This window comes from Microcaecilia unicolor, chromosome 1 (assembly GCF_901765095.1).
Source record: "Microcaecilia unicolor chromosome 1, aMicUni1.1, whole genome shotgun sequence".
Taxonomy (NCBI): Eukaryota; Metazoa; Chordata; class Amphibia; order Gymnophiona; family Siphonopidae; genus Microcaecilia; species Microcaecilia unicolor.
Window position 1 is genome coordinate 650,429,301 of NC_044031.1, and position 24,501 is coordinate 650,453,801.

The 24,501-nt window shown below is 44.4% G+C and overlaps 1 protein-coding gene across 1 annotated transcript in view; it reads right to left on the reverse strand.

Annotated features, from left to right (window-relative positions):
- RHOD (ras homolog family member D) overlaps window positions 1–24,501 on the reverse strand; it is a 55,378-nt gene that overhangs the window by 18,596 nt on the left and 12,281 nt on the right. The window contains exon 2 of the mRNA XM_030185829.1: window positions 24,162–24,249. Within this exon, the coding sequence (XP_030041689.1) occupies window positions 24,162–24,249 (88 nt within the window). The remainder of the gene's footprint in view (window positions 1–24,161; window positions 24,250–24,501) is intronic.

The window sequence follows — 24,501 nt, forward strand, 5'->3', positions numbered from 1 at the left end:
CATAAAATACCGGACACTTGCGACACAATGTAACCAAGGACCGTAATGGACATTACCTGACTCTTCCTCCCCCTTTCCCTCTCTAAGTTCCCCCAATTGTACATACCTTACATGTACCTCATTCTACCACAATTCACTTTGTATTCATTCAAACTATGTATTTGTTCAGACTGAAATCGGCTAACGCCGATAACGGCAATATGTAAGCCACATTGAGCCTGTAAAAAGGTGGGAAAATGTGGGATACAAATGCTACAAATAAATAAATAAATATTTACCCCCCCCCCCCCCCCCCATTTACAAAGCCACACTAGTGGCTGCCGGTGCGCTAATGCCAACACAGCCTATCGCTTTCTAAATGTGGAGGGGTGGGGGTAAGTATTTTAGCATTACCTTCTGATATTACTTTAAAAAACCCAAAATGTATTATTTAGCCCTTTATGGGGCCCTGTCAGAAATAACTAGCTTGTCTTTGTAGAGCTGAAACTATGTTGTTTATATAAATATCACAAGGGTTTAACTGTTTATGATAACATCTCTGTAGGGAGCAGGGGCGTAGCTACGTGGGGCTACGGGGGCATGGGCCCCCATAGATTTGGCCCTGGCCCACCCACTGCCAACCCCTTTGACCCCCCTCCCGCCGCCAACCCTTCCCCGCCGCCATCAGGTACCTTTGCTGGTGGGGGTCCCCAACCCCTGCCAGCCGAAGTCCTCTTCTCCGGCGTGGCCATGTTGCTGATCTGCAAGGGCAGGCTTCTGTTTCTGTGAGCCTGACATCCTGCACGTACTCACCGAAACAGAAGCCTACCGTTGCAGATCAGCAACGCGGCCGCGCAGGCTTCTGTTTCTGTACGTGCAGGACGTCAGACTCACAGAAACAGAAGCATGCCCTTGCAGATCAGCAATTCGGCCGCGCTGGAGAAGAGGACTTCGGCTGGCTGGGGTTGGGGACCCCCGCCAGCAAAGGTACCCGACGGCAGGGGAGGGTTGGCGACGGGAAGAGGGTCGAAAGGGTTGGCGCTGGGGGGGTTAAAGATGGTGGTGGTGGTGGGGAGGTCAAAAATGGCGGGGGGGGGGGGGGTCGGCGGTGCCAGGGGGGGCTAAAATGTTCCCCCTCACCTCAGGCTCTGGACCCCCCTCCCGCTGAAGTCTGGCTACGCCCCTGGAAGTTTGTTGCACTCCATTCTTTACTCCCTTATTTGACATACTGACACTCACCATTTTTCAGTCCAGACTAATTTTTTTTTTTTCAAATGCCAGAAGTTTGAATTTGTTTTAATTATATATTCATGTTCTGAAAATGTGTGTGTGTGCGGGTGGGGGGGGGGGGGGGGGAGGGCTATCCTTGTATTAAAGCAAATGCTATTACTTTTGCTAAAAAGTAGTGTTGAATGAAGTTGTAAGCAGATATGAGTGGTTAGGGTGGTGGACTTTGGTCCTGGGGAACTGAGGAACTGAGTTCGATTCCCACTTCAAGCACAGGCAGCTCCTTGTAACTCTGGGCAAGTCACTTAACCCTCCATTGCCCCAGGTACAAGTAAGTACCAGTATACAATATGTAAGCCGCATTGAGCCTGCCATGAGTGGGAAAGCACGGGGTACAAATGTAACAAAAATAAATAAATAAAAATAAATTATATCAGATAGAGGTACATTTCACTCCCAGATTATGCAGCAGGTATATACTGCACACTAAGTGCTCCTTTTACAAAGCCACACTAGCGATTCTGGCGCGGCAAATGCAACAAAGTACAGCTTTGTAACAGGAGCGTAGCCAGACCTGCCATTTTGGGTGGGCCCCCTTCCCACCCCTACCCCTGTACAGTTATTTAAAAAATTTCCCTCTGCCCTCCCGGCATCTGCTTCTCTCTCCCTCCTTGGCCTACCTGGGCAGCGCTTTCTCCCTTCTCCTTCCCCTCTCGAGTTTTGCATTTCTCCTCTTTTCTGCCCGCTCTCCCCGTCCGCGTGGTCTGGTCATTTTTACTGCCCCGAAGCGCTGTTCTCCCTCCAGCACCGGCGATTCCGATAGCCTTCTGCCTGTGTGCATCGTCAGGGCCTCTCCTCAGGGGCACGTCCCACCTTTGCAGAAAACAGGAAGTTGCAGAGTAGGCGGGACGCGCCTAAGGAGAGGCCTCGATGACGCACGCTGGCAGAAGGCTGACTTTGGGAATCGCTAGTGCTGGAGGGAGAACCGTGCTTCAGGGAAGTAAAAGTGAGCAGACCATGTGGATGGGGAGAGCGGGCAGAAGAGGCAGGAAAAGATTGGAGCCTCGCTTGGGAGAGCTACGCCACTGGTTGGGTTGGGGCTAGTTAGGGTGGGCAGGCCTGGAGCAAAAGAGCTTGCTTATTGATTGCTGATGTGACTAGTTGTGAGTTAATGCTGTAATGGTTAGACATGATAGGATAATTCGCATCTAGAAGAAGGTAGGAATTATATGCTCTTTCTTGTAACTTTTAAATCTTATGTTAGTATACTATCTGAAGGTAGGAAAAGGAGAAGTTGCTAAGTCTCACTACTGAACAACAGGATATAGCTTGCCGACAGCAAGGTCAGATAGTACAGCAAAAATAGCTTAGCTACAGCTTGGATACGTGATACAAAACTGCTGAGTAGCATGAGAAGGGGGCATAGAATCTTCTAGAACAAAGGAATGGGTGGGAGAGAAGTTTCTAGTAGTTGGGCGGGATAAACTTGTGTGGACAAATGATTGGTGACAATATATACATGAGTTGTCCTGAGATGACCTGTTGTATGGTATGATATGTATTAAAACAAAGGTATAAAAGCAGGTGTAAGGAAAGATACGGGGGGGGGGGGGGGGGGGGGGGGAGCACAGTACTTCCTTCAAGTCAGGGAGCTGGATAGGCCTCTCTAACTGTTTCTCTTTTATATTTCAGGCTTCCTTTGTGCTTATGTTACTGAACTAAACTTATTCTTTATTCTTCTTTGGAATAAACTTTCTTTTTTTATTCCTATGTTTTTATATTTAAAAGGTAAGACTAAGAACCAGGTTGGTGAGCACTTCAGCCATCAGCTGAGGTAGGGTGTGCTGGTGATCTAATTCTGACCCGCACAAGGACCTCTGATATTGGGATTTTGTTTTAATTAAGATTTTATCATAATAGACAATAATATACCAGCAACCTCATAAAATAAAGATATACAACATTTTCAAGTCCACATAAAGGGAAATACACTCCAGTTCAGAAGTGCAAGACAAAGGCAAAAGTTATAACTGGCAAATTACAGGCACCAAAGCAATCACATATGAACTGATCTAACATATTCCCAACCCTTAAGAAATTCAAGAAGTAATTAATCCCATATTATCTGAATTGCCCTTAATTGGCTTATCTACTAAAAAAAGTTTCCAGCTGTATAGGATCCAAAAAAGTATAAAGATTATTCTCAAAAGTCTACTAGGCACTTACATGGAAATTTAAGAAAAAAGGGGGCACCAATTGCCAATACTTTAGATTAAAGTTGTAGAAAAGTTTTCCTTCACAATTGAATGGGTCTAGAGACATCTGGGAATAAAGTAACTGCTTGACCACAAAAAGGTAAATTCTTTTTAGGAAAATAGGCCCTCAAAATCGCCAACTTTTGCTCCTCTGAATGGAAGGTAACAATAAAGTTGCTTGTTTAGTAATAATCTCCTGAGACGATTCCAAAAATTGTGACACATCCAAACTATCTGGAGAAGCAACTGAATCTACTCCTCCCTCCTCTACAACTTCTCTAGTACCCCTAGGCAAATAATAAGCATTTTCAATAATCAAGTATCATAGTTAGGAAAATGCAATATATCTCGCAAATACGTTTTAAACATCTCCTACACATTGCAGGTGTTTCCCCTCTGATACTGTATTACAATGGATATCACATAGCTAATGTATCTCTGTAAGATACTCTCTTGTCATTATTCAGCGCTTATTTATGCAGGTCCTGGTTAATATTCAGCTGGGACCTCCATAGGATAGTTATGCGGGTCACAGCTGAATATTGGCTGGGACCTGCATAAGTGCCTCTGTCATTTTATTTATTTATTGCATTTGTATCCCACCTATTTGCAGGCTCAAAGTGGCTTACATAGTGTCGTTAACATAGTTATTCCAGTATGTCAAATATGGTTAGTATTGTGTAGAGCTTAATTAAGGGAAGAAAGAAGAAGGGAGTGGATTATCAGGGTATTTATAGAAGGTGGGCTTTCATAACTGAATGGGTTGGTGAAGTGGATTAGTGGGGCTGTAGATTTTCACTGTAGGCCTTGTTGAAGAAATATGTCTTCAGAGATTTGCGAAAGGTAGTTGTTTCATCGATTGTTTTCAGGTTTATGGGTAATGCATTCCATAACTGCGTGCTCATTTTCACTCTCCTCCCCACTGATTCCAACACCCCCTTCCCAAACCCCCACAACTATTGCGACCCACCTTCCTAAACCTCCTTGGAGATCGACTCCCCTCTCGAGACAGTCCTGCCTGCAGGACTAGCCCGAGGCCACCTCCCGAGATATGCATCTTAGCCATGCCCTTCCCAGACCAAGTAACCCCCCACCTTGGGGTCTATCTATATCCCTAGTGGTCCGGTGTGTATGTGTGTGTGTGTGTGGGGGGGGGGGGGTCTGTTGCCCAGGAATGATCCTTGTTCACACCTGCCTTTAGCGGCTGCCAGCCTCGAAATGGTGGCTACAATATCTAGTGGCAGTCTCGTGGTACTTGCTCTAGAGATCAGCTTTCCATATGAGGGATAAGTTTCCTTGAATATCCACCCATGAGTGTTTAGGAGGAAAAGGGCTTATAAATATTTTAGGAGATAGGGCCAAAATTTAAGCAGATAGCTTTATCCATTTAAGTTTAGGATCACATATTCAGCAATCCTAATTAAATGGATAAGTCAGCCAAAAATCTGACCTAAAAATAAGCAGATAAGTCACGTGTTTTCTTTACATGGTGGCTACTACCCATATCTCACAAGGACACACAACAGGACAGAAAGCAATCGCCTCTATTATTAAGCAATAAATAAATTCCTTATTTTGTATCTCCACCGTGCTACATCTTTTGCACTGTGTCCATTGTGGGTTTTTTTTTGGAGTACTTCCTACCCCACAGTTTGACATAACAATAGGGACAGCAGGATGGTGCTATACGTGGTTTTTTTAAATCACCAAGGACTGTATATTTGATGGTGTGAAACAAAATCTTACAGACAAATCCTCACAAAGTTTGATTAGGGACACCATATGGCACATGTTTTATAACAGACACATGTATAATAGTAATTGCAATTCTACAAAAAGGAACCTTTATATTCTCCAAAAGAATGTTATTCAAATCATAAACAATGCTCCTAAAATATAATTATTAAAAAAGACTCCTGTTCCTTTATGCTTTCAGCTCAGGTGAAGCTGGAGCTAGGAGCTGGTTATCTGCAGAGAGGGTCTTGGGCCAAGTTCCAAGCACCAGGGCTTCTTCTGGACCCCTGTAATCATGGACCCTGAATCTGGCCTCTAGGTGTTGCTTTTATGTGAGGAGTGGGACTCTGCAGCATCTCAGCCCTGCTGACTAAAGAATTGAACTGGCAATTTTACCGAGTCATTGGACTGACTGGAATAAGATGTTAATGGGAAAACTCTTAAAATACTTTAGATGCATTCTCCAAACACAGACTGTATTTTGACATCAAGCAGTGTGTTCCTTACAGAGAACATTTTGTAAATCTTAAACTGCATATACGGGCACACCATCCTCTGTAACCCTTCTGTGACTGCAACCTGTCTCCAGCCACTGCACTTTGCCTCCTGTTGATGCTATTCACCATTTCCAGGTGTGGCTACACACCTCTGCTGTGGTGGCTACCTGCCAGTTCTTACTCCAGAATCAGCACTTTGTTCCTCTTCAGCAGGTGTCTGCTGTCTCATGCTGTTGTTGCATGTTGTTTCTTGCTATAACTTGACCTTACTTCCTGCAGTGGCTGCTCCCTCTCTCCAGGGCCAGAACTAGGCGGAAGCAGATTGATCAATTGCTTAGGACAGGGATTTTAAGTACTCCATAGCCAGTCCTATTTTCAGGGTATGCACAATGAATATGCATGTGCAGTGTGTTTTTTCTAGCAAAAAAGGTGCTGGTACTCAAATGTTAAGCCACCCTTCAGCAGTGTGGTGATCACTGAGGGACCCACCCCATAATATCCAGCCCCCCTGCAACCAGTCACAGAATCTATGACAAGGCAGAATTGGTGTGTAGAGACTGAGCTCTTTCATTAAAACTTGGACCATGGCTCAATTTTAGCAGACAATGGAAAAGGTGCTGGTACTCAGTACCCCCAAGTACCCCCTCAAAAAAAGCCCTCTGCATGTGATAATTTGCATATACAGTGGGGGAAATAAGTATTTGATCCCTTGCTGATTTTGTAAGTTTGCCCACTGACAAAGACATGAGCAGCCCATAATTGAAGGGTAGGTTATTGGTAACAGTGAGAGATAGCACATCACAAATTAAATCCGGAAAATCACATTGTGGAAAGTATATGAATTTATTTGCATTCTGCAGAGGGAAATAAGTATTTAATCCCTCTGGCAAACAAGACCTAATACTTGGTGGCAAACCCTTGTTGGCAAGCACAGCGGTCAGACGTCTTCTGTAGTTGATGATGAGGTTTGCACACATGTCAGGAGGAATTTTGGTCCACTCCTCTTTGCAGATCATCTCTAAATCATTAAGAGTTCTGGGCTGTCGCTTGGCAACTCGCATCTTCAGCTCCCTCCATAAGTTTTCAATGGGATTAAGGTCTGGTGACTGGCTAGGCCACTCCATGACCCTAATGTGCTTCTTCCTGAGCCACTCCTTTGTTGCCTTGGCTGTATGTTTTGGGTCATTGTCGTGCTGGAAGACCCAGCCACGACCCATTTTTAAGGCCCTGGCGGAGGGAAGGAGGTTGTCACTCAGAATTGTACGGTACATGGCCCCATCCATTCTCCCATTGATGCGGTGAAGTAGTCCTGTGCCCTTAGCAGAGAAACACCCCCAAAACATAACATTTCCACCTCCATGCTTGACAGTGGGGACGGTGTTCTTTGGGTCATAGGCAGCATTTCTCTTCCTCCAAACACGGCGAGTTGAGTTCATGCCAAAGAGCTCAATTTTTGTCTCATCTGACCACAGCACCTTCTCCCAATCACTCTCGGCATCATCCAGGTGTTCACTGGCAAACTTCAGACATGTGCCTTCCGGAGCAGGGGGACCTTGCGGGCACTGCAGGATTGCAATCCGTTATGTCGTAATGTGTTACCAATGGTTTTCGTGGTGACAGTGGTCCCAGCTGCTTGAGATCATTGACAAGTTCCCCCCTTGTAGTTGTAGGCTGATTTCTAACCTTCCTCATGATCAAGGATACCCCACGAGGTGAGATTTTGCGTGGAGCCCCAGATCTTTGTCGATTGACAGTCATTTTGTACTTCTTCCATTTTCTTACTATGGCACCAACAGTTGTCTCCTTCTCGCCCAGCGTCTTACTGATGGTTTTGTAGCCCATTCCAGCCTTGTGCAGGTGTATGATCTTGTCCCTGACATCCTTAGACAGCTCCTTGCTCTTGGCCATTTTGTAGAGGTTAGAGTCTGACTGATTCACTGAGTCTGTGGACAGGTGTCTTTCATACAGGTGACCATTGCCGACAGCTGTCTGTCATGCAGGTAACGAGTTGATTTGGAGCATCTACCTGGTCTGTAGGGGCCAGATCTCTTACTGGTTGGTGGGGGATCAAATACTTATTTCCCTCTGCAGAATGCAAATAAATTCATATACTTTCCACAATGTGATTTTCCAGATTTAATTTGTGATGTGCTATCTCTCACTGTTACCAATAACCTACCCTTCAATTATGGGCTGCTCATGTCTTTGTCAGTGGGCAAACTTACAAAATCAGCAAGGGATCAAATACTTATTTCCCCCACTGTATTGAGCTTTCAATACATGTAAATTGATCTCATGCATATCCATTGTGGATGTCCTAAAATCTAGCTCTCCCCCTCCCCACCGATATTCAAAGGTATTTAGCCAGTCAAACACAGCTGGTGACCAGTTAAATAGCATATCGGCACCACTAATATTCAGCGGGAGATAACTGGTTATCTCCACTGAATATTGCCGGTTAGTGCACAACTGGCTATATCTTATGACTGTGCCGGTATTCAGTGTCTAACCGGATACGTTTAGAGGTAAAATAGGCCACATAAATAGCTGTCCTATCTTCAACCGCTAAAAAGTTAACTGGTTAGCGCTGAATATTGGCATAGCCGGTTAATGTTTTAGCCGGTTAACGTTTTAGCGGTTAACCCCCCCCCCCCCCCCTCTGATATTCAATGCCAGAAATGGCCCTGCATTGAATATCCTGGTTTAAAGCTGGCAGCAGAGATGACCAATCTAGTGAGAAAGAGCCAGTTGAAAAGGGGGACCAGAGTTCAAGCTGAGATATGAGATCAAGACCACTGAGCATGGTCCGAGACCCCAAAAAGAGAGAGAGACACACAGAGACAGAGATTCTATTGTGAGAAAGTGTCTAGGAACAAAGAAGCTGACAGAGGTGAGAGACCAGATCCAGCTGAAGAGAGAACAAAGCTTACTGTTGTGAAAAGTAAGTCCAACCAGGCCCAAGGAGTCAGTCTCAGGAGAGAACATATGCGTCAAGCTGGGAAGGGACTTGACAGCAGAGAAAATCCTTCAGGTTAACACCCCCTAAGCCACCTCTATGTGAGTACGGGTGCTGCAATTTTCATTCTGTCACTACACTTAGGTTTGGAAGCTAGGGGTAATTCAATAAAGGGTGATAAAAGTTAGGCACCATGATGCACAAATTCTACAATGCCATCTGGGCGCTCAGATTCCCTCAGAGAATAATAGCGTAAACTTGGCATTTGTGCACCAACATTTTGGTGTGTTCACATATGCCATACCAATAACAGGCATAAATGCATGCTCCTGCATGTGGCACTTTAGTGCATAACATATTTATTTATTTAGATTTTGCTCAAACTTTTTCAGTAGTAGCTCAAGGTGAGTTACATTCAGGTACAGTGGATATTTCTCTGTCCCAGGAGGGCTCACAATCTAAGTTTGTACCTGAGGCAATGGAGGGTTAAGTGACTTGCCCAAGATCATAAGGAGCAGCAGTGGGATTTGAACTGGCCACCTCTGGATTGCAAGACTGGTGCTCTAACCACTAGGCCACTCCTCCACTAGCAACATTCCATGTAGTATCTCAAATAGTAGCAACGTTCGATGTTCCACTGCACTAACCACTAGATTACTCCTCTACTAGCAGCATTCCATGTAGAAGCCTGCCCTTGCAGATCAGCAATACGGCCGCGCAGGCTTCTGTGAGTCTGACGTCCTGCACGTACGCATTGGTGGTCTGCAAGGGTAGGCTTCTACATGGAATGCTGCTAGTAGAGGAGTAACCTAGTGGTTAGTGCAGTGGAACATCGAACGTAGAATGTAGAATCTCAAATAGTAGCAACAGAATCTTAAATAATTTATTTGGATTTTGCTCACACCTTTTACAGTAGTAGCTCAAGGTGAGTTACATTCATGTACTCAGGAGGGCTCACAATCTAAGTTTGTACCTGAGGCAATGGAGGGTTAAGTGACTTGCCCATGATCACAAGGAGCAGCATTGGGATTTGAACTGGCCACCTCTGGACTACAAGACCGGTGTTCTAACCACTAGGCCACTCCTCCACTCCACTAGTAATGGTTGAACATGCACATCCCCCCCTGCTAACGCCCCTTTGCATTTATACACGAAGGGCTTGTTGGTTTACTGGAGGAAGCCCTAGTCCAACTGTGGTCCTAAATCTGTTCAGAACATCTATTATTTTGGTCCCTTCCTTCTGCTACTTAGGTGTTATCCAGATTCTCATCTGACATTTACACCCCAGATATCCAATGTTTGTAAAACCGTTTTTTTCATCATTAAGCAACTGCGTACAGTTAGGAAGTATTTTGATCACAATGCATTGTACTCATAGGAGCCAACTTTTCAAAATTATTGGGGGTGCTAAGCCCAATGGAAATAACCCTTCCTTGGACACATACAAGGAATTTTCTCAATATTGGGGGTGCTCAAGCACCCACAGTATCCACAGAGTCGGCTCCTATGATTTGTACTCACTCATTTTGTTCCTATTAATTTCTAGAATAGATTATTGTAATATTATTTACTTTGGATCTTCATTCTATGTACTTACTGCACTTCAAAATTCTGCTATTAGGCTACTTTGCCATGCTAGGAGATCAGATCATGTTTCCCCTTTAGTCCTAAAATATCACTGGCTTCCTATCAGCCGAAGAATCATTCACAAGCTGCTAACCCTTACCATCAAAGCATTCCAAATAGGTTTCTAAAGTATTTATCTAACCTTACCATCCCTTACTCTCTCATGCGTTTACTTAGGTCCCTACATGATTTTCGTCTGGTCCTCCCCAACTAAAAACAAGACATTCTTGAAACTACCAGGCATTGTGCATTCTATTTCGCTGATCCCTTCCATTAGAATTCCTTCCCACACGATATTAGAGCAGCATCCTCATTTAAAGAATTTAAGCCAGCCATAAGAACTTGGCTGTTCCATCAGGCTTTTAATACCACATAGTACTACTACTACTACTTAAGTTCAGTTCTCTTCTGTATATTATGCTTAAACTGCCTTCTGTCTCCCTCCCTCTTACTCCCTTTCCCCTTCCCCTGAAACCCTCGTTGCTGTTTTAGCTTCATTTGGATGAATGAACGTGACACTTTCCTATCAACTTTCCTCGCTTCTTCTTCTTGTTTTTTTTTTTTTAAATTTGTACACCACCTAGATCTGTTAGTTAAGGCGGTATATTAAGTTTGCCAAAAATAAATAAATACATAAATAAAAGGCACTCAAAAATGGGTCCAGAGAACAGCGGTGGGGGTCCAGGAAAGGAGAAGAAAAACAAAGATTCACAAATGTTTTTATTGACGAATGACCCTACTCGGCCGAGTTTCGGCAACAGCCTTCCTCAGGAGTCAATACAGTCTTCAATTGGTTATCTCTATTATGTCATCCATGCTCTCTATGCAATACTAATTGTTATCTTCCAATCTAGTATTTACCAATCGATACATTGTAAGCCACATTGAGCCTGCAAATAGGTGGGAAAATGTGGGATACAAATGCAATAAATAAATAAATAAATAAAATAAGTCCATGCATAGTCTCCTTTAAAAACTAGAACAATCCTCCTAGTAGCTGGACTTATATCCCTTTGAATTCACATTGATGGCTGTATTGACTCCTGAGGAAGGCTTTTGCCGAAACTCAGCCGAGTAGGGTCATTCATCAATAAGAACTTTTGTGAACCCTTGTTTTTCTCCTTCTTTCCTAGATCACCACTGCTATTCTCCCTTTTTTCTTTTCTTTTTTACTCAGAAATGGGTGCCAGAAAAGATCAGCACCAAGCATGATTCTATAAAGGGCACACTCCCTATATAGACTCACACTTAACGCCAATTCTCACGTCCTAATTTTGGGCGCCAGATTTATGTCTGCTGAAACCCGGTGTAATTGCTGGTGCCTAAGTTGGGTGTGCTAACTCATTATTTGGTAACAATGTGTGCAACTTTATGGAATGTCCCTGACATGCCCAAGCCCCTTCCTGACCATGCCTCCTTTTGAGATATGCCCTATGGGACGTAGGCACCCAGCGTTATCAAACAGTGCAAGCATTATGCATACGCAAATATTAATCGGTATCAATTAATGTCAACAATGTTTATCCACTTCTACCCAGGGGTGTAGCTATGTGGGGCCACGGGGGCATGGGCCCCCCCCCAGATTTGGCTCTGCCCCCCCGCCGACCCTTGGGACCGCTGCTTTTCAATATATTTATAAATGACCTAGAGATAGGAGTAACTAGTGAGGTAATTAAATTTGCTGATGACATAAAGTTATTCAAAGTCGTAAAATCGCGGGAGGATTGTGAAAAATTACAAGAGGACCTTACAAGACTGGGAGACTGAGTGTCTAAATGGCAGATGACATTTAATGTGAGCAAGTGCAAAGTGATGCATGTGGGAAAGAGGAACCCGAATTATAGCTATGTCATGCAAGGTTCCACGTTAGGAGTCACAGACCAAGAAAGGGATCTAGGTGTCGTCATTGATGATACGTTGAAACCTTCTGCTTAGTGTGCTGCTGCGGCTAAGAAAGCAAATAGAATGTTAGGTATTATTAGGAAACTAATGGAAAACAAAAATGAGGTTGTTATAATGCCTTTGTATCGTTCCATGGTTCGACCGCACCTCGAATATTGTGTTCAATTCTGTTCGCCGCGTCTCAAAAAGGATATAGTGGAATTAGAAAAGGTGCAGAGAAGGGTGACGAAAATTATAAAGGGGATGGGACGACTTCCCTATGAGGAAAGGCTAAAGCGGCTAGGGCTCTTCAGCTTGGAGAAAAGGCGGCTGAGGGGAGATATGATAGAGGTCTATAAAATAATGAGTGGAGTTGAACGGGTAGATGTGAACCGTCTGTTTACACTTTCCAAAAATACTAGGTCTAGGGGGCATGTGATGAAGCTACAATGTAGTAAATTTAAAATGAATCGGAGAAAAAGTTTCTTCACTCAACATGTAATCAAACTCTGGTATTCATGGTCTGTCCCAGTGTGGCAATACTTAAGCACTTTCCTAGCATCTAAATATAGGCTCCCATTTATAGACTTGCCTTCTTAGGGGCTAATATTCGTCCCATGGCATTAAGTGGCTTGCAAGTGGATCACAGTCACTGTTCCCTCTAAGCTCAGCGGGAGTCTTCCAATTGCATTGGTGCCAGTGGGGGGAGGTGCTTCAATATTGTGTTTTCAATCACTAAGGACAGGCAGGTTCCCTGGAGTCCTGAAGAGCTTGCCTGACCTTCACTATTGAAACTGTAATAGTGAAACAGCACTCCCCTACTGGAAGGCCTGTAGATGGAGGATTGCTGCTCGGTTTACAGGGAACAGGCCTCACAGCCGAAGACTGAGCTAACCTCGGACATTCATTGCTGGGGCAAGCGCGCTGACCTAGAAGTTAACTGAGCACTTGCTGATATTCACACCTGTGTCTTACTAACTCAGTGCATAAAGTTAGGGCAGCCTTTTGCTGTCCTAATTTCATGCGCTTACTTAGCTGGTTAATGGACCGAATAAGTTGTGGCTCTGGCCAAACTCCGCCCCTGAACCGCCCCAACCTAGCTGGTTAGGAAATGACTGGTTAGCGAAGATATTCAGAAGTACTACCTAGTTAAGTGCTGCTGAATACTGGTAGCCAGCCAGCTCAGTGGGGTTTAATCAGCAGGTGCAGGAGTGGACTGACCATTCAAGCCACTGGGCAGTGGTCGAGGGCCCAGAGGTTCCAGGGGGCCCAGAGGCTCTGCCCGGTTGCCCTTGACTGCTGCTGCTGCCGCACACTATAGCTACCCAGGCGAAATGACAATTCTTCCCGCCGCTGCCTGTGTCCTGTGCTGGCTCTGTGGTTTAAAATGGTGGCCGTGAACTCTTGCAAGACTACCGTGACAGGTTGCAGATGTCATTTTAAACTGTTGAGCTGCCGTGGGCAGCAGCAACATGGAAGAAGGTGGGAAAGAGGAGTTGGAGGGACACACTGGGAATGAGGAGGATAGAAGGGGAGATCGGAGGACATACTGGACATGGAAGGTAAGGGCTGCGGGGGTGGTGGTAGCATGTTGGGGGGGAGCGGCAGTGAGAGGATGCCCAGAGTACTCTCAGTCCGCCCCTGAGCAGGAGCCTCTCCTACCCAGTTAAACCTCTTTGAATATCGTTTAACTAAATGCACTGCATATAAATCCCTTTTTAAACAGACTCTCCTGAAATAGGCTTTCTAATTTCTTATCAGTGGTTTTTCCCTAGTTTCCTCATTTTGGTTTGTGTGATAGTGTAAGCAGGGTTGGAGGCGTGAGACCTTCATATAATACATCCAGACAAGGATTAAAAAAAAAAAAAAAAAAGGATAAAAAAGTAAAACAAAGCCTCTTTATTAAACAAATGCTGAACTCTGTTACCTCACAGGTACATAAATAAAGAATAAGGTCTCTTCAGTTTTAGAAGCAAACTTCACACAAGCCTGTAGCTGATAGACCTACTACTACTACTTATCTAATATAATAATTTGCTCCTCCAACGTTCCAATGAGGCTACCTGCGTCCGTAACCATCTCCTGACGTCACGAACGCAGTGAGAGAGATTGGAACGTTGCAGGAGCAGCTTCAGCCCTTCCTCCACACGCACCAACATCTTCACCCAGGGCCGCTGAGAGGCTGGGCCGGGGCAAGGCTGCCCCCGGGGGCCCGGTGCCCTGCTCCTGCCACCACGCCCCCTCCGAGGTCGCCACCGCGCCCCCTCCATCTCCCTCAGGTCGCCGCCGCTCCCCCCTCTCCATCCGCCCAGCCACTTTCCCTCCAGGCCCACCCACCCAACAGACCTGCCAAGTCTCCCGCAAAACACACAGCGCCAGCTCCCATTTCCGGCCACTGCTGCTTCTGTTGATCAGCAGCGGCCGCTTCAAAAACAAAAACAGCTGTTTTTAAAAAGCAAGCGTGGCACCGTAGGCAGCCATCAGGCATTGGCTATTGGCTCTGCAGCCGCTCCTCTCACCTCTCACGTCGCTGCGCTCCTCCGTGGTTCTGCTGCGTGTCTGTCTCAAAGAGATATCAAAAGAGTGGGACAAGAAGCACCTTCCTCAGTGGACTTCTCTAGGAATGCTTTCAAGTACAGACAATCTGCTAAAACCAGCCATATAAAGGCTTTCCTGATATTTTTGTATGTCAGATAGCCTTATTAAGCAGTGTGATTTCTTCCCTGTGGATCTTTTCTATCAACTCTTTCTTGAACATTTCTCTTGGGCTGTTAGATGGCACTTGAGCAAAATGGAACGCTCTTAAATTTAGATGCCTCAATTCCATCATTACAGGCTTGTAATGGGTATTCCCATTACTCTACTGGTAGAATTAACATTTTAAACTGAGGAACACCGAGATTTCAATGTTACAGGTCTTCTATCTGGATCCATAGTTGTAGCCTTAAGTCTGACAATTTGTTCTCTGAGAAAACCCAAGGAACACTTGAAGTTATCCATTATTTTACCTGCTGTGTTCTCCAAGGTGACAATGGCCTGTCCAATGAGTTTCAGAGTGATACTTTCCAGTCTTGTTAAACTGTTGGTCCAAACTCCCAAAGGAATTGTGTTCATAATCAGTATATTTTCCCAGCTGTGACTCTGTGACACTGACACACCTCCTTTTAGGGCTGCTCCTCAGTGAAAGGGGATATCTATCATCTACTTAGGTGAGAATGAAACTGTAGAACCATCTATCTCGAAGGTATGCAGGTTATTACTACTGCTTCTGTAATACTAACTGGGAGACTTGGCATCTAAATGGCAGATGACGTTTAATGTGACCAAGTGCAAAAGTGATGCATGTGGGAAAGAAGAACCCGAATTATAGCTATGTAATGTAAGGTTCCATGTTAAGACTGACTAGGAAAGGGATCTAGGCGTCGTCGTTGACGATACATTGATACCCTCTGCTCAGTGTGCGGTGGCGGCTAAGAAAGCAAATAGAATGTTAGGTATTATTAGAAAAGGAATTGAAAACAAAAATGAGGACATTATAATGCCTTTGTATCGCTCCATGGTGTGACCGCACCTCGAATTTTGTGTTCATTTCTGGTTGCCGCATCTCAAAAAAGATAAAGTGGAATTAGAAAAGATACAGAGAAGGGCGACGAAAATGATAAAGGGGATGGGAGTATTTCCCTATGAGGAAAGGCTGAAGCGTCTAGGGCTCTTCAGCTTGGAGAAAAGACTGCTGAGGGGAGATATGATAGAGGTCTATAAAATAATGAGTGTAGTGGAACAGGTAGACGTAAATTGCTTGTTTACTCTTTCCAAAAATACTAGGACTAGGGGGCACGCAATGAAGCTACAAAGTAATAAATTTAAAATGAACTGGAGAAAATGTTTCTTCACTCAACATGTAATTAAACTCTGGAATTCGTTGCCACCAGAGAATGTAGTAAAAGCAGAGGGCTGTAATGGAGGCAAAACTTTGAGAGGATATACTTGAATGTGCTCTTTTCTTTTTTCAAAACAGGGTAAAAGATAATTTGCTTTAAATAACTAGAAAGAAAGAAAAAAGCTGAGAGGGTGGGGGTCTCTAACCATACCACTTTGGTTCTGTACCATGTATTCTGCTTCCATAAATAGCTGGGGGGTTCTATCATTACTTGTCTCTCTGATCTCACCATCATTCCACCCTAAAGGAGCCTGTGAGAGTATGTTATCACTAGAATCTCATGTAATGCAACACAATTTATAAACATTTTCAGATAAGATTCATTAATTGGTGGATGAATGAGCACCTTTCATTTCCTTGTAAGAATGTCAGCAGTACAATAACTGCAGCAAAAAGGATCCCATTCTTAGGTGATGCTTTGTAAGAATGAGCCTCAAGGCCTCCCTCTGCTCTTACAGCCGCAGACACAAAACACCCAAAGATTCTGAATGCGTGGGAATGTAAAGGATGAGACTTTGCCAGACATCTCATGAATTACTTAATATAGAACTGACTTGGTATTCCAAGTCATTTTTAAGGATTTTGTTCAAATGAAGAGAGTTGTTTTAGAGTTTTATAAAACGCATTTTGGAATACAAAAGGCCAGTGATTATGGTTAGTAACTGACAAGGTTGGCTGCCAGAGGTACTTCAGTAAGCTGCCAATAGAGTCATGGCAGCCATTTTGAAGTGGAAGCCATAATGGACAGGAGTGAGTGGATATCACTCCTGCCCTTTCTCGCTAGACTACCAGAGATCGTACACAAAGGCCCAGTGGGTGGGATGGAGGTGGGAGGGAAGAAGGGAGAGAAGAGGGATCCTTGTTGGGGACACAATGCTCTTTCAGGAGAGTGGTAGAGAGGGAGGGGAATCAGAATCGAGAGGACCACTGTTTCCTCTAAGCTGAGCGGGAATCTTCCAACTGCACTGCTGCCAGTGGAATGCGGTGCTTCAATGTTGTGTTTTCAATCACTAGAGGCAGGCAGATTCCCTGGAGTCCTGCAGAGCATGCCTGTCTGTCAGTATTGAAAATGTGATAGTGAAACAGCACCCCCAGACTTCCGCTCAGCTTAGCGGGCACAGTGAGGAGGGCCAGATGCTTTTCTGGAAAGGGGGGGGAGAGGGGAAGGGAGGGGGATCAGAATTGGGGTGTGATACCTGCATAAATACTGGAGGCTGAATTCTATGCGGTCAGGCCCAAATATTCAAAACCAGTGCATGCACATGGCCCCCATTGAATAGTTGGGTCTAACAGCTGGCAAAGGTAAGTGTTTAAAAACATGCTCACTGCTGTCAGCTGGAAATTGACCGGCATATGTCTAAGAGAGGCTGCCTCAGATATAATAATTTGCCCTGCTTTGTCCTCCATCAACAGGAGGAGCTAGTTGTCAGACAGAACTCCATAACTGCTGCTTCCTCCGCTGCCAGTTTCCCTCCGCAGTCAGAACCATATGGAGCCCCATTTGTGGTTTTAAAATGTATTTCCATTATGATGGGGGGTAGGGTTGCCAACTGGCCGGTATTCAGCCAGCCTGGCTGGTTTTTGAAAGGCCAGGCCGGCTGCCAGCAGACCCTTCAAACCAGCAATTGAAAACCCGTTTTTTTGGTCTTTCAATGATTCACGGCTGGTCTCCACAGCATAGCACAGTGTACCTGCCAATCAACACAAGCCTTCCTGCTCTGCCAACATCCACTCACAGTCAGCTTGACCAGTAGACCCTCCCTCCTGGCCTCTACTGCATATGACATATTTTTACTTACACATGTCGCTTGCTGCTTCCAAGTTCCTCTCTCCTTCTCTGGACTCGGACAACGATTGACACTCAAGGTTGCTTCTGCTGCTGTGGCCTGACTCTTGATGCAAGTTCCTATTTCCGTGTAGGCGGGCCACAACAGCTGAGTCAGCCTGTCAATCATTACCAGAGTCTGGACCAGCCATAAGCACAGCTTGACAGCACAGCCACCATGCGGTCACCTTGGACTCAGCAACTGCTTTATTGCAACGCCAAGCCAAAGGCAAGTTGGACGTTGAGGGGGAGGGGACCAGTAAAATGGAGTAGTATTGAAAAACAAAATTTAGTCAAGTGCAAATAAATGTGGGGTGTGTGGGAGGAAGGGAAGCAAGAGGGGACTCAGCGGAGGGACAGGGACATAGAGAAGAGATGATAGGCAGAGGTATTCTAGGGACCAGGTAATGATGGAAAGGGGTGTGAATGACAGAGGGACATGGGGAAGGGCAATGCTTGAAAGGGGTGTGAAAATGAGAGAGGGGCATGGGGAAGAAAATGCTGGAAAAGGATGCGAGAAACAGTATGTGTAGCGAGGGACTTAGGTGGACCATGGAGCAGAGTAGGTGTCAGGTTTTTCTCTGTTAAAAAGTTGGCAACCCTAAGGGGGAGGGGGGAATACATTTGTTTGCCTAAGGTTCACTAAAGGGTTAATGCCAGAGAACTTCATCTTCCCACTCTCCCTTCCTCCACTGCAGCCTGAGACCACTCTTGGCCTCTCAGCTATAAGGCAGTGGTCTTTGTCCTTGACAGTCAGAGAGGCACTTTGGCCTTCTGATCATTCAAGCTTCAGTAGTGTCACCAGTTGCTGCAGGTGATCAGGGGCAAGCTGAGCAGCTCCTGGTTTTACCTCTTTGCATTTAAGGATTTGTAGGTCCAAAAATCTAAGAAAAGTAAGACTACATGTCCACAGATGCCTTAAATCAGAGTCATTACTAAATTTTACTTGAAGGCCAATTTGGAAGCAGAGGAGATGAAGGAGAGCCAACAAATATCTTCCCTTGCTGACTGGCATGTGCCAATATGATATCGCCCTCTCTCTCTTTCTCTGCATCAAACTCTCCCCACCCTGCACCTCCAGTCTCTCTCAAATCTTCACCCTTGTGCCTCCATTCTGTCTCTCAAACCACCCACCAATTACCACCTGTTGCTTTTCTGGCATGTAGCACTACAGGAAAGTTTATGTTGTTTCTAGCCACTTGAGCTTCATAACAATGTCTGTAATTAAGCTTTAGTGATTTATGTTTTTCCATGGCAATGAAAGGCAGATGCCATAACACTGCACTGGAACTGACCACCAGTGACAAAAGCAAGCCTCATTCACTATGCACTAACAGTAGGAATGTTTTGAGCCATAATTGCACCCTTTGTAACATACCTCTAGCTCCTTTGCCCCAGGAGATATGTCCGAGGATCTGAAGATTAAGAAACAATGTGACAAGGTGGCGGCTGTGGCCAGAAGGATGCTACATTGCATAGAGAGGGGTATAACCAGCAGAAGAAAGGAAGTGTTGATGCCCCTCTACAAGTCATTGGTGAGGCCCCACTTGGAGTATTGTGTTCAGTTTTGGAGGCCATATCTTGCTAAAGATGTAAAAAGACTGGAAGCAGTGCAAAGAAACGCTACAAAAATGGTATGGGATTTGCGTTGCAAACCATACGAGGAGAGACTTGCCGACCTGAACATGTATACCTTGGAGGAAAGGAGAAACAGGGGTGACATGATACAGACGTTCAAATATTTGAAAGGTATTAATCCACAAGCAAACCTTTTTTGCAGACGGGAAGGCAGTAGAACCAGAGGACATGATTTGAGGTTGAAGAGGAGCAGACTCAGGAGTAATGTCAGGAAGTATATTTTCACGGAAAGGGTGGTGGATACATGGAATGCCCTCCTGCGGGAGGTAGTGTAGATGAAAACAGTGATGGAATTCAAGTATGCATGGATAAACACAAAGGAATCCTGTTTAGAAGGAATGGATCTACGGAATCATAGCGGAGATTGGGTGGCAAGACCAGTAATTGGGAAGCAAAACCAGTGCTGGGCAGACTTCTACGGTCTGTGCCCTGATCGTGACTGAATAGATATGGATGGGCTGGAGTGTAAATTTTAAGGGTCTTCAATGTTAGCTTCAGAACTTTTAGTACAAGAACAGTGCTGGGCAGACTTCTATGGTCTGTGCCCTGAAAATGGCAAGGACAAATCAAACTCGGGTATATATATAAAGTATCGCATACCATGTAAAATGAGTTTATCTTGTTGGGCGAACTCTGGATTGACTGTACAGGTCTTTATCTACTGTCATTTACTATGTTACTATATATGTTACCCACTGTGTTGCAGGGGACACATGGATGGGGAGCAATATTAGGACCCGTCTCCCCTGCACCCCATGCAGCTGCACTGCTTGCACAGCCCTCTGGACATCTCTGACTGGCAGCACATTTTCAGCCTTTATGAACTGTCCCAATTGGACTCAACAATTGTGGAATAAATGTTAATAACCACTTTTAGATGATGACTGGTGGGGGCATCTTAACATCAGTTTCAATTTATGATTGTTGAATTCTGGCATGATCAGCCAATATAGATAGCAAAACTCCAGTAGAACCAATAATACCTGGCAGAGCATAGTGAGGCCCATAGATCTACATGGAATGTGGCACTGCATCATTCACCACATTATCCAATGAATGTACAACTCTAGTTGGCAGTCATCTGTGCTGTGCTCACCCTGTTTCTTGCTATGGAAATTTGTAGAACAATTTTTATGAAACCTGTCATAATAGCACATTGCTACAGAGCTGAGAAGGAGAAACAAACACAAACTGGCTTTTTACAGACCTGATGAGGAAATTCTTTACCCAGGTTTTAGAAGTTTTGTTTTCTCACGTGACAGTTGCATGCAAGAAAAAAAATGATCCAGTTTCTTTCCTTCTAAGTACACCCTGAATGAGAATTTTATAACTTGTATATTCAGCCATACATGTCCTTTTGAGCTGCTTTTTGTGATGGTTACAAATGTAAAACTCTTTGAAAGATAAAGCACTCAGCTGCTCAGTGTTTTATTAATGAGAGCTTGCGTGTACACTCTAAGCTGCAACGGCTAATTTTCCTCTAGAAAAGCTTTGGTGTGAGCTGCAGCTGCAAATTTCAGTGTAATAACAGCCCGATGCATGGCCCATGCAATGCACAAATGCTGAATCCACTGTACCTGTGTCCCTAGACATCATAGTGAAATTCTGAGCCATTGTGGAAAGAGAGGGGGCAGGATTTTGTGAGGCAAATCCCCCAGCTCTCTGCCCTGCTGCTATGGATTGGCCAATGACTTGTGGACTTTGCAATGAAGGTCACTGCTTTAGACAAAAAACAAAACAGTCACAATACACATTCCATGCCCTGAGCTGTGTAATTATGCTATTGTACTTAAATGTAACAGGCCTTAAGATACTACTGAAAAAGGTGTGAGATAAATCCAAATCCACATTTAGAGTTCAGTGTAGAAGTGCATTCACAAAATATTTTGGTGCAATATTAAGCAACATACACTTTTGGTTTTAAAATAAAAATATCACCCTTAATCTTTAAAAACTGCTCAACCCTCTCATTGACCTAAAAGTGCATTGTGATGTCATCGTCCATTGTTAAAACTGCTTTGCCATTGGCTGGTGACTGAGCAACCATCAAAGAATTTCAGCATATGATCACCTGCCACTGTCTGACACAACCACAATGTGCAATTTAAGTGTTTGAAACCTAATTAAAGGTTCTCTGAGGATTGCTGGGTTCCTATTTTGGATGAATCAAATAAATACCTTTCTGTAGCTGAGGAATTTTAAGTACAGAAAAGACACAAAAATCAGCATGGAGAACCAATGGGTGAGAGAGTACTAGGAGAAGTGCTATTTCCTTGTCATCATCAGCAGACAAATCTAGAGACTTGTAGATTATGACCATCTACCAGCAGGTGGAAATAGAGAGTACCAAACTGAACTGAATAGTATGTTCCTTGGTCAGTCAGTATTCTCCAGTGAACGGGTTTATCCAGTTTCTTTGGCTCCTGTTCCGGGTTCCCTGGTTCAGTTGAGCTTGAGGATGTCTAGGCCAGTAGAGGCGCTTGACTTGGGGTACACCTGATTTTGCAAGGTCCCTCCCCTCCTTCCCCCCCTCCTCCTGCCACTTCCTTCCTCCTCCTCACAGAACTTCGGAGAACAAAATGGTTTCTGTTTATGTGGCATTCTGGAGGAGGGGGGGGGGGGGGTGTCTGCACTCATGTAGATTTCAGGATTCAGCCATCCCATCAGAGTGCAGAAGACCTGTGGGTACTGTTAACACCGACAAAATTGTCCAGGGAAAAAGAAAGAACGCACTGCCCGCAAATTATGTAGTTCAAAGAAAATTCTTTTACATAGAGAATTTATCTGATTTTTCATGTTCAATCGTGTATCAAGAACTACACAGAGTACTCTTGAAGAAGTTTAAAACTTTAGGTTCTTTCCTGAATTTATAGTAATAGTTTTTGGCATATCCAACTTCTCACGGAAGTAAAGTCATTTTGTTTTATCTGTATTAAGCTTTACATAATTTTTAGATGCCCAATTTCATGTTTTATTTATACAGTCCTGTATCAGTTTTTAACCCTCTTCAAATCTATGGATGTAGGGCACTGCTCTGTCTCTGCATGTGGAGCACAGTTCCTTGTCTGGTTCTGGGGTGCATCTCTGTTTCTCGATCTGGGCGTAGCTACATCTCTGGATGAGGAGAACTGCGCCATTCATGGAGGTGGAAGTGCACCCATCTCTGAATGTGCACAACAGCTTCAACGCTGTTCAATATCTGACTCTCAAGCTGGTTTTGTACTTCTCATCTGTGACTTTCCCACTTTGTTGAGGAATCTGTTCTAGCTAGAGAACGCACCTCTGGTGTTCTGTAGTGCACAGCTCAGCCCTTTCTGTGTGGAATATTGCTAGCTGGCATCGTATTACAGCTCATCGTATATCTATAGGGTTCTGCTTGAAGTGCAGTCTCACCCTATCCTGAGCTTCAGCCCTATCATGCGATAGTCCTCGTCTTACACTGAAGTTCTCCTGTGTACCTTTATGCTCGAACTGGCTCCATCTCGGTGTGGTCAGGGTGACTCCAGCTTGGCATTTTTTTTGCTTGGTTCCATCGCTAATTTGAAATCCTGACAGTGTTCTGCACAGATCCCTTATTCGTGTCTCGGAGTCAAAAGTGATTCTCAGCATGGTCCCCACCATGTGATGGTATCCACATTTTCATTTCCATTAATCAGCCATTGTTCCTCCATTCTTTGGGAGGAAAATCATCCTGGGAGTTTCCTTCAGCGCTTTATATCACGGTCGCTGTGGGCCTTTCTGGTACCTTCAGGCGATCAATGGATGTCTGGGCGTAGTCTCCCTTTCTGTTACTAGAAGCAATACAGCCTCATATGCAGACATAGCTTACTGAAGTCAGGTGACTATTGCTTAGGCTTATGTCTTCTGGGTGTGACTCCTCTTCTTTTTCTTTTATGAAGGTCCCCTATGTGGTCCTTGTGATGCGTGTTTTCCAGACTTTGTCCAGTTGACGGTTTTGGCTAGGTCTAAGGCATCCTTTGGGGCATCAGTTCTTTCTGTGGCTGTGTCTGATTCCCACCCTACCTATGGACTGCTTTGCTACATCCCACAAGTCTCTGGATTTACTGCTGATGAAAAGGAAGGAAAATTTATGTCTTACCTGATAATTTTCTTTCCTTTAGTCACAGCAGACGAATCCAGAGTCCCACCCTTTCAGGAGGTTGGCACTATTAGTTTAGTCTGTTTCTCTACTTAGGTTTCTTGGTGTGGTTGCCAATGCATAGTTCTGCTAGTTGACAGGTTTTTATACCTTATGCTTTGTTACAAGATATATTGATTGACCAAGGAGCATACTGTCCTATGTGGCAGACCATCTATCTCCACCTGCTGATAGAGATGGCCATAACCCACAAGTCTCTGGATTCATCTGTTGTGACTAAAGGAAAGAAAATTATCAGGTATGACATAACTTTTCCTTTTCTGGTATTTATTCAATAAACACTTTGGTTTCATGAGGTTGTTTTATTGGTGTTTATCAGTTAAAACCTAAAATCAGAAGTCCTATATAAAATTTACTGTATGGTTATCTTTATTTTTCCCATTGATCATGAACAGTGAATTTGGTAATTTCCATGCCCCACTGGCTCTTGGACTTAGTTCCTACCTGCTGTATCCCACAGGTTCATCTCCACTGATTTGTTGCCCAGCTGGAAAGTGGTGGTGTATCTCTCAAACACAGTTGGTACATAAACCTAAGGATCATGGGTGAGGAGGGTCATGAAGAAAAGACATGAAGAGAGAAGGACAGAAGATTATAATGGTAAACTTGTATTCTTTCAATTCACAAAACAGCTTCAAATTACAGTCTAATACTGTATCTACGTACAGAATAAATCAGTGGCATACCCACATAGCTAATTTTAGGTAAGCCTGAACCTGAGGTAGGTGGACATGAAGATTTCTCTCCACCCCACCCTCTCCCTGTTCTCTGTTTCCTCCCTGTG